Genomic DNA, 13074 nt, shown 5'->3' with positions numbered 1-13074 from the left:
AGGGAGAAAAAAAAGAGCTGGAATGAGAAAGCAGGAAAGTGCAGACAGTGTGATGGATCCAGTGACCATGTTAAATTGGTTAAATTGACCTTGCCAGAGCTCAGTTTAACACTCACACTTGTTTGTCTAGTTTTACTTAATTGACCTCCGATAACTAATTACCATTTCCTGGAACAACAGTACATTACTCTCTGTCTCCGACCCCCCCCACCCCCTCTCCCACTTGCCATTCTTTGTCAGGCTCTCTGTCTTTCTGGCTTGTGGCTACTTGAAGGGAAAGAGAGATAGACTGCACACAAAGTACTGGAAATTCCCTAATAATGAAGTGATGCAACGTTCCTACCTTTAAAGATGTTTGTCATGTTAAAGGGGACCTATCATGCAAAATGCACTTTTGTACGTCTTTTACACATGAATATGTGTCCCCGCCGGTGTGTCAGGGAACTCACCAAGTGTCAGAAAACACAACCCTCTCTCTTTTCCTCCATACCCAAATCTCTATAAACGGGGCTGCAACGGATCTGATACAGACTGATCCAGATTTTAAATATCTCTGACGTCAGGAACGAGGAGCTCCGCCTAGATGGGCAACTCTCCACCTAGATGGGCAACTCTCCACCTATCAGGAGGAGACAGCCACGGCCATTGCCGTTCGAAGGTGCTGGAGACGCTGTAGTACATATGCCAGGCCTGTAGGTGGTGGTGTAGTCTGCCACAAAAGCAGTGAAGAAGACTTCTCACAGATTCAGCCCTTGCAAAAACAGGGCTAAAAAAGAGCAAATAGAGTGAAATGAGGCATGGCTAAAATGCATGATCTGTTTGGTATTTTGAAAAAAAAAACTTGCAAACATGGTTTATATAGGTATGGCCCTACAATATATTATTCAAATATTGCATGATAGGTCCACTTTAAATGCAGAATGTAATGACAGACAGCTGTCTATTTAGCTTGGCATTAAAGGTTAATAGAATTGCGTCATTACACTTTTCAGAGCAAACAATATTTACTGTGCAGGCTGCCTCTCTTTTTTTGTTTGCCAAGGTTGAACATACTTAGTAAATAATTTTGGTGAAGTTTGCTGAATCATACATTCCAGGTAGATCATTGTTCACCAAACAAGCTTTTTTACGAGGATTAAAGGATAGAAGGTAAAGCACAAAGCGTTTAGAGACGCTAAGAGAGCTGATGCTTCAGTAACAAGCTAATATCAAAATTCTGAAAATGTGAAAATAGTAAATTGAATACAGTACTGCAGGTAGATCAGGGTTAAAACTAACAACAAACTCACTTTTGAAGTGTCTGGGGTCCTTTTTATTCCAGATATTGCTACATTGTGAATTAAATAATCGAAGGAGAGCTATTTAACTTTAGCCATCAGTTTTTAGATGCACATGAACGAAGGTCCCATAGATTTGTATTATTGTTCATTCATGCATGTTTCAGTTGAACTGAATACATTTTTCGTTTTGTTTTATCGAATTGCGACATCCGGTAATGTGGTACCAAGTTGATGCCACAGTTTAACCTGTTAAGCCCTGAGCCTTCAGGCTCGAAAATGACATGCCCAGAACAAATGTCTTCACTTCTAAAAGGGGTAAATTAATCATCTTTTTTCTCAAAGCAATGATACACCTGTGAGTTGGATGTAGAAGAGTCAGAATCAATATAGATGTTTTTATTTTAAAGTAAATTTAGATTGAACATAGTAAAAAAAATTAAATTATAGTTTCCGTCCAAAATAAACCCATTACTTATAGTGAAAACCACCCTTGAATGATGGGATAGTAGACTAAAAGCTTTAGGAATCCAAAATATAACATATGATAAGTATCCTGTATCAAGATTGATGCAAAACAAGTGACATTTTACCTTTTTAAGAGAGGTTTAGAAGAAAAAAAAACACCTCTGGTGTCATTTGGGTGTATTTGCCATATCTCTGGAACCCATTGGTCGATTTTGATGATTGACACCTCTTTTTAACCGTTAGAGCCAATATAATCGAGGGGGGGTTCCTAAATCCATCTAAACATTACCATTGGTGAATGAGAGTGATGCGCAGCCAGCATGCCCAAAACCGGAAGCTGGGTTACAGCTCGCATACACTATGAAAACTCAGTTTATTGACATAAATATGATGATGGATTATCAGTAATCATTTCAAAGTGACACAATTGGATTAACCTTCAGCAGTGTTTATATGCGTTTCAATGCCCTTGAACACAACTTTTGATCAGAAAACAGCAAAGGTAAGACGTATTTGCCATTTTGGCTCCGTAAAGTGAAGTTGTGTGTTGTCTTTGCTGGCTTTCGCTGCCGCGAGTTTTGGTCTCACAGTGATGATACTTATACCATTGGAATCCGTGGAATCTCAGCTTTCATATTATATCTAGTTTGTGCAGATCCGATAAAGTATACATATTTCTACTGTGAGTTATGTGCTAAGTGCGTTAGCACTCTTTTGCTTAGTGCTAATTCAGAGGCTCGTCGTTAGACTTGTGTTTTGTTTCGGTAAAAATGGGTCTTATCGTCAGGTAGCTGAGTTTATTCCCATTAAGTGGGTATGACACATTCATAGTTTGTTAAATGTTAAGAAGCCCTCAGACGCTGTTTCTTGCAAGATGTTGCGGGAGCCCCCCACCCCCACAAAAATGTGACGGCTCTGTTTGAGTATAATACCACACGTACAGTAGCCAGTAGTATTATCAGGGTTCGAGATAAATGCCTTCCTGTTGGAGTCCGTTGGTGATTCCATTAAAATGCTACATAGTGACAACTCTATGTTGACATTGTCAGGAGGAGAGCTAGTTAACTAGCCTAGAGCTAGCTGTAAGCCTATGATGAGTAACACAGTCGTGCAGTAAATAACTGAGCTATCAGCTAACGTAACAGGAGCGAGGTTATATTGATTTGCATAAAGCATTCATTCATATGTACTGAGAAAAGGTACATTAATAGTAATATCTTCAATCTTTTCAAATTTAATTTTTGGCGAGAAACTATAAAAATAACAGTTATTTAAAGGAAATCATTTCCCAGCAATATCAAATATTTATGAGACAGGGAATTATGACCTGAGTCCTTAATTGAAAGCAAACTAAAATATATGACATGACTTCCACGCCTTCTCAGCATGCCAAGCCTGTCATATGATATCACAAATTACTGTCGTTCTGCTTCATTCCTGTCTATCCATGTCTACACTTCATCTCTCTTCATCCCCCATCACTCCCTCCCTCCTTCCCTCCCTCCCACCGTGTGCCAGGGCTATAATGTGCTCCTATGGTTGTAGTAAGCAGGCCACAGTGTCTCTGAGGCCTTGTGCTACACCACCATTACTATCTGGCTTGCCTCCACTACAAATTGGATGAACAGGCACTGACACATTTTCAATATTATTACATTAAACCAAGTGGATTTTGATTGATAACCTAATATTGGCCTAATGCAAAACATCAATCATGGCAAGTATATTAATTATTTAATATTGTGGCGTAATTCAGAAATCGATGCTGTCTCTGCGTTGAAGGCACAGAGAGCGGAGGGAGGGAGGGAGGATAAGAAGAAAAGGAAGGCTTTATCCCTGAAGACACTCAGCAGATTATATGATGTTTTGAAAAGGAGATGAGGATGTAAAAATGGTGTGTGTGGGTGTGTGGTGTGTTGTGTGTGTTGTGTGTGTGTGTGTGTGTGTGTGTGTGTGTGTGTGTGTGTGTGTGTGTGTGTGTGTGTGTGTGTGTGTGTGTGTGTGTGTGTAGTGTGTGTGTGTGTGTGTGTGTGTGTGTGTGTGTGTGTGTGTGTGTGTGTGTGTGTGGTGTGTGTGTGGGTGTGTGTGTGTGTGTGTGTGTGTGTGTGTGTGGTGTGTGTGTGTCAGCTTTGTGCGTCTAATGGATAGAGCCATCCCTTTGGCCCCAGTGCGCACTGCGCTGGACAGTTTGCCCTTGATACAGTCAAGACAACAGATGACAAAGTGCTATATTAAATCCAAGTGAAGAGCTTAATAAAGGTTGGATCAAAACATTTAAAAAACGGGGAAAAAACAAACGGTTATACAAACGTAAACAGGGGGGGAAAAGCGGAGGGAAAGGAGTGAAGGAGGCAGGATCGAGCGCGGTGTCTCCCCTGTGTTAGATTGTTTCTCACTAATTGCGCTTCATTAGCGGATTACACACACTGTCACCACGGTAACAAATGTCTTGCTGTCTGGTTGCCGGGCGCCCGTCATGTATAATGAATGTGGCGGGGTGTTTGTCAGAATGTAATGTAATTACGGCTAGATGAAGTTTGCCTTAAGTGGTTGACTTGTCTGCATGTGGCTCACTAACAGAGCTCAGAGTAAACAAGCAAACATCCTTTCTTCACGACTTCTTCTCTGGTTGTTTCTTACTTTTGATAATAGCATTTCAGTCTTTCTTTTATACCGTTGTTTGGAAATGTTGATGATGTGGCCCAAGTTTTGTGGTCCTACTGGGTTTGGGACCTGGCCTGATGGATGGACGGATGGAGGAAGGGGGGGGGGGGGCAGGATGGATTAGACAGTATGTAATTTTAGAGATGGTGTAGATTTACACTCTGATGCTGCCGGCTGCATTAGCAACTGAAGCCTGTCGATAAGCCTTTCTCCCTCTCAGCACACACACACAAACACACACACACAGTGGATCGCCATGGCTGGGGTGGAGTTGTCAGTAATGGGGGCCAGAGTTGGATGGGGGTGCTGGGATCGGGGACGGGGCTGTTTGTGTTCTCTTGATCTGTTGATTTTCACTGCTGAACATTTGAAATGTGCCAAAATCGCATCTATTATTTACTGCCAATTTGCTCTTTTTAAAACCGACTGCTCCCCCCCCCCCCTCTTTCACCTCCTCAGCTCGCCATTCTGCTTAGCTACTCTGGTAATCATACGCACATTTTTTTATTAATTCACTGATAATAAGGTTTTTTCTCTGTACTTTGAAATTATTATATTGACTGCCAACAGTGAGGCAGAAACAACCTCTGCCCGGTGTGGACACAAAAGCACACATCACTTCAGTATGAAAAGGCAACAATTAGAATTATTCTAATTAGAGAACTTATCAAGATCAATTTCTTGGAACACCACTTCACTCCTGCACATAACTGAACATAAATACAATATATCAAAAATATTCAGTATTTCTCAATCTATAAAAATGAAACTTAATATTTCTGGACGGCCAGACACCTCACCATCTCAGGCTCTGTAAACTTGTGTAAGGCATTTTTATTTTGGGCATTGCTGATATTTTGAGAAAAAAATATTATTTTGTAATAGAAATAATTGTATTAATATTTATGTGTATTTTTCAGCGGATGTGTGATTGTTTGCAAAAAAAATGACTATCGTTAAACTATGTTTTGTGTCCTCACTTTACTTACATTTGGGGAAATGTGTTGTTGTGTTACAGGGAGGCTGCTAACATCAAAGCAAGATTAGAACATCTGGTAAGTTCCAATCAACATACCCCCTTTTTATCACCCCCTCCCTATACACACACACACACACACACACACACACACACACACACACACACACACACACACACACACAGAGGGACACATACTTTGATATCTGCATTCCTAATGAAATCTCTGGAATTGGAGCTGAATACCTGCAGCTAACAGGCAGGGGAGGGAAGGACAGAGAAAACATTGAGAACAAGGGTAGAGGGAGGGTAGTTTTCCCCCCTAGGGCCTGGTCCATATTTTTCCTAACGTTTCATTTATCCCAAATTCTTTCCAAACACACACATCGACCAGACACAGGTTATCCACCCTCATTTCTGCATTTAGTTGTGGATATTTGCAGGTTTTTTTGCAAGTGTGCATCCCTGTTTGCACATTGATTTTGAAAGTACTTTCTACCTTTCAGGCTCTCTGTACTTCTCCGTCAGTACGGGTCCTTTCCTCACTCTTCTCCCGTCCATGAATCGAGGGCCTGCTGGAAACGCTCTCTCGGGACAGCACTGAAAATTTAATAGCCAACGTTTCCAGCGTTTCTCTTGCTACCCTCTTTAATACGGGGTCAGAGTGCCGTGCAACAAAGTGAAAAGGTTCTCTCTCCTCTTTTTGGGTGGGAAGGAACCGAGGTCTGACGTGCCCCATATTCCAGGGGATGAATTATAGACAGGGGTCAGCGAGGGTCCCGGATCTCTGTGGATGTCACATGCCCTCCCTCCCTTTCCTCCCTGCATACTAAACCTGCAGCTCCCAGCACCTTACGCAAATGACCCCCCGCCCCACCACGAGCTACGCAAATGACCCCCCCCCCCCCCAGCCCCACCACGAGCTATGCAAATGACCCTGAATATGCCACACATATGACTGACCCCAAAATTCAAAGAGTCCTCAGTAACTCTCCACATGAGCGCCGATCAGACAAAGTTGACCTACAATTTCGACGTCATCAAGTTCAGGGAGTGTTCGTTAATGTGATTATTGACTGAAATAAAAAAAACTCAGATTGATGTGGGAATAGACTTCAGAGTGGTGGAAATTAGCCTGTATTTTACACCCTGTTCACATCAAAACTGCCCTTAATTGCTCCTAAAGTGAATAAATGCTACTATGACACGTACTATCATACAGTTAGTAAGTATTTATCTTAATAATTGTGTTGAAGTTAAAATATATATTCGACAAACAGGCCACTGTCTGGACCAGTGCCTGCCTCCTTTACTAAGACGCCGCTCCCTACTTCTTTGTCCCACTGTGGGGATTTTTGAGGGCACTATATGGTGCATAGATTTCTCACTCAGAGTTCAGACACTTAAATAAAATGACAGACATTAAATATAGTGCACGATATAGTAATGGTCTAGTTTGGCTTTGGCGATGTCTGGAGGTGAGATTGATGTGGTACTCCATAAAAGGGGTTGTGAATTATTCAAGAGAGGATTACATGCATAAACAGCATTAATCAATATGTGTATTGGCAGTTACATCTTGGCAAACATTAGGTAGTGTGGGCCTCATGTTGAGAAGAGACTTCCTGTTAAAGGGAAGTGGAATGTGAACTCATTTACATTCGGACATGAGGGGTACGCCGTCAGAGCAGAAGTGTCAGGTCAGGTCCTGTCTGGGATTTGTATTGAATATGGGTAAATATTATGCTTTAATTTTTTTATTGGCAGGGTTGAGTTGAGTCATTCTTTGTGTAATTATTATAAAGTGGACCTTTTTAAGATCAGAATTTTGCATCCAATTCCTAATACCTCTATCGGGATCAGCTCAGAGTTCAACATTTCACATGTACACACACAGAGACACACACAAACACACGTTGGTATGTTTACCAGTGCATTTATATAAGTCTTTGGGTATTTGAATACCTGAATACTGAGTGTTTGAATTTATGGGTGTGTTTATGCTTATGGGGAGATTGCACCCCAGTAGTCGGCTGCCTGGGTAGTGTAAGACTCTGATTATGATTCGGGACAGAAAACAGTAAATAATGGAGCTCGTCTCCCTCTGAGGAGGCTGTTCCAAATGCTGTTCCCACCCATACCTCACACATACATCCCTGTAGGTTTCTGTTGATGTATTGCTTTTAAGATTAGGGCATCAACCATATTGACACTTATCATGGTGTTGCAAAGCTCAAGTCATATTATCCTTTCAAGCAGCTCCCTTGGACCTGAATTGTTTTTTAGAAACAATTTCCTTCCCAATATGAATGTTACTAATTTGCAATTTTCCGAAAACGGTTCCGTTGTTTACACATGACAAAAACAATATCTGTAACATCTTCCAGCTTCTATTCAAATAATTCTGGCGCTTGATTTTCCATGATGAATACTAACAATGCCTCCTCCTCTTACTTAACTTAACTTAACTCTAACAGTTTGAGTGAATGACTGGTGCCGTAATTAGGTGGGCAATTAAGATGTATGTGGTCTGAGGTTTGTTTTATTGTTCATGTTTGTTTTGTTTTCCAGCAGATTGACTGAACATGATCAGTAGCGATTCAGAGAAAAAGACTGAAATTAATTGCTCCCAGTGCTCTGCGTTAGTTTCTGCTTTTGTACAAACTCAAACACACACACACACACACACACACACACACACACACACACACACACACACACACACACACACACACACACACACACACATTGGACTAGTCTTTGCTCTGGGAGAAATGGAGCCATAGTGAAAGAGGTGGCCTACAGCAGCTAATCAGTCCAGATGCACAGCTTCTCAAAGCGAAGTAGAAGAAAGCCAGCAGCTCAATCAATACATGAGGAATCCGCCTCATCAGGATTACTGGCTCAATCAGCAGCTGTACCCATCGTTCTACCACACACGCTGCCCGGGGAAGCATAGAAGAAGAGAGGCAGAACAAGCCAGGGAAAGAGAGAGGTCCTGGGATGGGTATTTAAATACCACATGTTAGTGTAGAGCAGAAACAGCTGGTTCACAGGTCACTCCAGGTTGAGTTTAGGTCACGATTCACAGAAAGCTGACATGACATGTGAAGTCATAGGAGAATTTGGGTTATGTGTTAATAGGACATAAAAGGCCCTTTTTTTAAAACAAAATAAAATATGGTTTTGCAAGTGTACATTTCAGGTTGTAATTTAGGCACATATTTAACCACTTGTAAACATTTTTTTTAAAGGGAAATGCTATAGTTCCCAGAATTAAGTGCAGTCGATGTATTGCCAGTTCAGTATGCATAATTCATTTTTCTTATATCGAATAAAGTAATAGAGGTATTTTGTAACAGCCTTGAAGTGTATGTATGCCTGTATGCATCATTCATGGCTTAAATTGATCCCTTAAGTCTTACCAGTGCAGTTATCCCTAATTTCCCCTGCTGGGTCTCTTACCTATAGTTTTACTCAATCAGCTGAATTACTGTTTCTGGCTCTTTGTTGAATCTGCTGTCGGATAAATTGTTAATTTAATTTCTGTGTGATTTTGGCACTAAGTTTGTCAATAGTTAAAAACATTGATGCTTAAACAGCTTTTAAACTTTTCCTCAAGACAGTTAATTATTATTAAAATAGCTTAACTTGATGTCATAGTAATAGGGAAAGTAACATTTTACTTGTTCAGTAAAGAAATGATATACTACAAAACATATATTGTTAAAGTGTTGTCCATCATCCAAAATGTATTCCTTCAGAGGAGCTCCGCATCACAAGAAAGTGTTATCTGGAGAAGGTGGAGTAGAACGAGGGGTCACCAGACTGCTGTACTCATGGCTCTCCTCAGGGACGGCTGATGTCGCCCCGGTGTCCCTTGGCGAGTTGAAGAGTTTACGGAGGCAAATAGCATGTTGGCTTACTGACAGATCGGCAACAGCAGCTGGAGTCAGAACAACTCACTCACACACCAAGAATGTGACAAACCCGGCCTCTCTGAATACTGCAGTGAGTCGACTTTGAGCTGTCTTAGTGTGAAATACAAAAAGTTAACGGGAGTTCACGTCTCAGAATGATATATTATTGCTTCTTTTATTTATTTAGCGTTTTTAATTATGTCGTTAAATGCTTTCTCTTTATCTCTCGTTGTATCACTTTCTCTTTCTTTGTATTTTTCGTCTCTGTCTGTCTTTCTCCCTCTCTAATATGATTGTATGATAAAGAGGTGAAAACAGCCAAGAGAGAGATTCTGTGCAGATAAAGGAGGGGGAAAGGGAGGCGGGGGTTTGATAATCTGCAAACAGATTTCCATGCTTATTACACTAATGATTTCATGATATTTGATGTGGCGGCGGGGGTCGGGAGGGTGTGGGGGGGGGGGGTGGTCTCTCTCTCTCTCTCTCTCTCATCTCCACGCTGCCGCTAAATGATGGAGTAATTTGAGTGACCTCTGACTCGGGGCAGGCCCAGACGTAATTGCATGTCATTCTGGCTCGGAAGGAGGGGAAAAGGAGGGGGGGGGGGTTCCACAAAATACAAAGTATCCCCCCTGTTTTTCCCTCCTTTCTCACATATCACCTGTTTTTCTGTCTCTTTTTCACGTGTCCCCATCACCGTCTTTTCTCTCCATCTTGTCGCCTGTCACACCGCGGCTCGCTCCTTGAGTGTTTCCAAAAAACAACCCCCCCCAAACAAAAGAAAGATTGCATTAATTTTCAAATGATGATATTACATTAAGCGCAGAGATCTCATATATCAAAACGTGAGAACTACTCCCTTACTGTATGTGCTTCATCTTAATGGTATCGCTGGATGTCAAGGGCATGGAGGAAATTAAATCGGAAAGTGCAGATAGACCAAAGAAGATATTATCTCTGGATGATTGCAGTTTTGATAGGTATTCCAGTGAATTTCATTTTCTCCGGATGGGGAGAAGATGAGTTAGCCTGCACATTTGCTCATTTTTCTTCTACATGATTTATGTGAGTTGAGTATAAAACTCTCTCCTTCACCCCCACCGCCTCCCTCTTTTATCGGAACACGTACATGCATGCGCACACACACACACACACACACACACACACACACACACACACACATGTTCACGGGGTAGTAAATTACTGCCTTTGAGTTGTATCTTGACTGGGGCAGTTAATGTATGTATGTGTATTATGTGTATTTGTATGCACGTGCATGTTAAAGTGTGTGTGTGTGTGTGTTTGTATGAATACACGCGCCTGAGATAGCAGCAGAGCCATCAGCGGGAATGATTCCAGGGAGACGGGGGGGAGTGTCATTACTCAGACTTGTTTACATTCTAAATACGTAATGAAATCTTGTTGGTAATAATGACGGGAATAAAAGTTTGGGAAATTGTAAAAGTGGTGAAGTTTGAGAAATGAGCCCCGGCCTGTGAAATAGCATTTGGGGGCAGGAAATGACATTATTATGCAGTGCTCCTGCCTGCCTGAGACATGAAGATGAACTGCTGGCGGGCCATAAAATGCTGTTAGCCCTAGCCTGAAGTATGGCACATTGTAAAAGAGCCCTGATCCCATATTGCCATTATATATAAAAGTGTATCCATACACAACATTATTTTTCATATAAGATGAGCCCAGGCCCAGGCGCCCCAAATGCATACACAGATAGGCAGATTTTCTTTCCCCCTCCTTATAAAATATATAAATAAACATATTGCCATGGAACCCATCTCTGCCCTGATCTTATAGACTTCGATATTAAAAACGGAAATATTGCATTTTCTAGGGGCTCTGGTTTCCCCTGTCCTCTTTTGGGTATGGGATATATCTGTGTGTTTGTTTGGGGGGAGGCGGAGAGGGAGATGAGGAGGAAGCCCGAGCGGAATGCAACAAATGAAAGAAAATGGAAACAGATGAAGACTTTAAAAATATAATGAGATGAATATTGAGCATATCAACTCCAGCAGAAAGAGAGTTACAGAGAGTGTATATTGAAACTGTTTATTGACAGAAAATAATGGTTACTGTGGTGCAATTAAGATTAATGTTACTGCAGATGGACTCAAGATATTGCTTTGGAGACATTTATAACTGTCAGGTGAGTTTACTTTAACCCACATTTCAATAATGTGTTTATTCATTTAGATTCTTTACCTCTTAGATAAAGGAAGCAGGCAAGAGATGATGAAAAACACTTTGAATCCAGAGGGTTGCTGGCTTTTACTGGATTTTTTTATATGTAATAACTAGTCACCATGTCTACGATTTATCAATTGACTTTGAACCTTTAATTTTGTTAAACTTTATACCAAATACTGTTTTTAAAAGTAGTAATCTCAAACCTTTTTGAGGTTCTTTGAAGGATGGTAACTTTACTTTTACAGAAGGACATAGAGACATTGACAAAGTCACGTATCTGTCCGTCTGGAATTTGTCTGCTTGATGTTAACAATTCACATACATTAGTTGCATAAGAGATTGCATTTGGCTTATCACAGCATAAGATTAATTATGTTATCTTTTTAATGTATACTCTGTAGTGATATGTGGCTAAGTATGTCCAAATAAATATTTATGTGTTTGAGTATCCTCCACTACACTACATAACTTATTCATGGATAAAATGCTCCCTTCATATAGCTTAAATAAAATAAGCTTATCTACACCGGCTATATATTATTTAATCATATCTATATTTATTATATTTTATATAAAAACAAGAAAATAATCTTTTAAAAATGTTATCTTTAAAATGATTTGTTAAAAGCTGCACTGGCGCGACTCCTCGGAGCAGCCTAGCAGATGAGTTGACTGTCTGTGAACCTTGAGCCTAAGTTATTATGAGAGCGACCTACGGTGCTCTGACTCTCTGAACTACAGTATCTCTGAAACTCTTCATTGTTTTATTGTCCCGCCCTCTCCCCTTGGTCTCCTGCTTACTTCCTCAGTTTCTCACCTGAGCCTGGAACTAAATGTGTTTGTAGAATGACTGAAAAAGTATTATGTCTTGACTCTCTTTTTGCTCAGTCATGAATTGATTCTTGTTGTTTTGGTTCACTGATGGGTGTAAATCATTTGGTGAGAAAGTAGTCTGAACAATATATGTCCATATTTGGCCTTTCTGACCTTTGCTCTGCCTCTCTAACAGGCATGTATTCGTTTGCTGACCCACACTATGCTTTGTCTGCTCGCCCTCAAGCCCAAAGATAAAGATAATAGTGCCTCGGACCAGAGCATGACTACAAATAGATGAAACTTCCTGCATGCGGCAGCGCTGCCTCATTATACACTGCGTGGCATTGTTTTTACCAAGCCGAGGGAGTGTTATTTATTTTTCTAATGGGACGTGTTTATTTTTTACTAATGGGACATGCGCTGGGCACTTAGGCTCAGCTAAGCGTGTCTCAGTGTGTCTGTCGTCGCTGTGCTGAGGTAAGGGAACCAGTTGGAGGCCTACCATGAGCATACAGGACTTCCTGTCACATTCAGGGCAAGAGTCAGACAGAGTTTAACGGGTGTGGGTGTCAGTGACGGCAAAATTATCCCAATGATCGCAGATTATTTTATGACAGCTACTTGGAAAGAGGTGTTCATTTACACCTCGAAAGAGAGGGAGGAAAATGCATTGCCTACTTGATGGTGTTGATAATACATGAATGGGTAAGATTCACACGCCACAAGAGAAATACAATATGAAAGCATG

General features: G+C 41.0%; 1 protein-coding gene across 4 annotated transcripts in view; it reads left to right on the top strand.

The window, feature by feature from the left end:
- Positions 1 to 13074, top strand: part of rsrc1 (arginine/serine-rich coiled-coil 1) — a 114693-nt gene that overhangs the window by 38836 nt on the left and 62783 nt on the right. For all 4 annotated transcript variants that reach the window (XM_034225481.1, XM_034225484.1, XM_034225482.1 and 1 more), the window contains exon 5: positions 5428 to 5464. In XM_034225481.1, the coding sequence (XP_034081372.1) occupies positions 5428 to 5464 (37 nt within the window). The remainder of the gene's footprint in view (positions 1 to 5427; positions 5465 to 13074) is intronic.

The sequence above is a fragment of the Gymnodraco acuticeps genome, unplaced genomic scaffold, assembly GCF_902827175.1.
Source record: "Gymnodraco acuticeps unplaced genomic scaffold, fGymAcu1.1, whole genome shotgun sequence".
Lineage (NCBI taxonomy): Eukaryota > Metazoa > Chordata > Actinopteri > Perciformes > Bathydraconidae > Gymnodraco > Gymnodraco acuticeps.
Note: the sequence above shows the minus strand (reverse complement) of the source record. Positions and strands in the feature narration are given on the sequence as shown.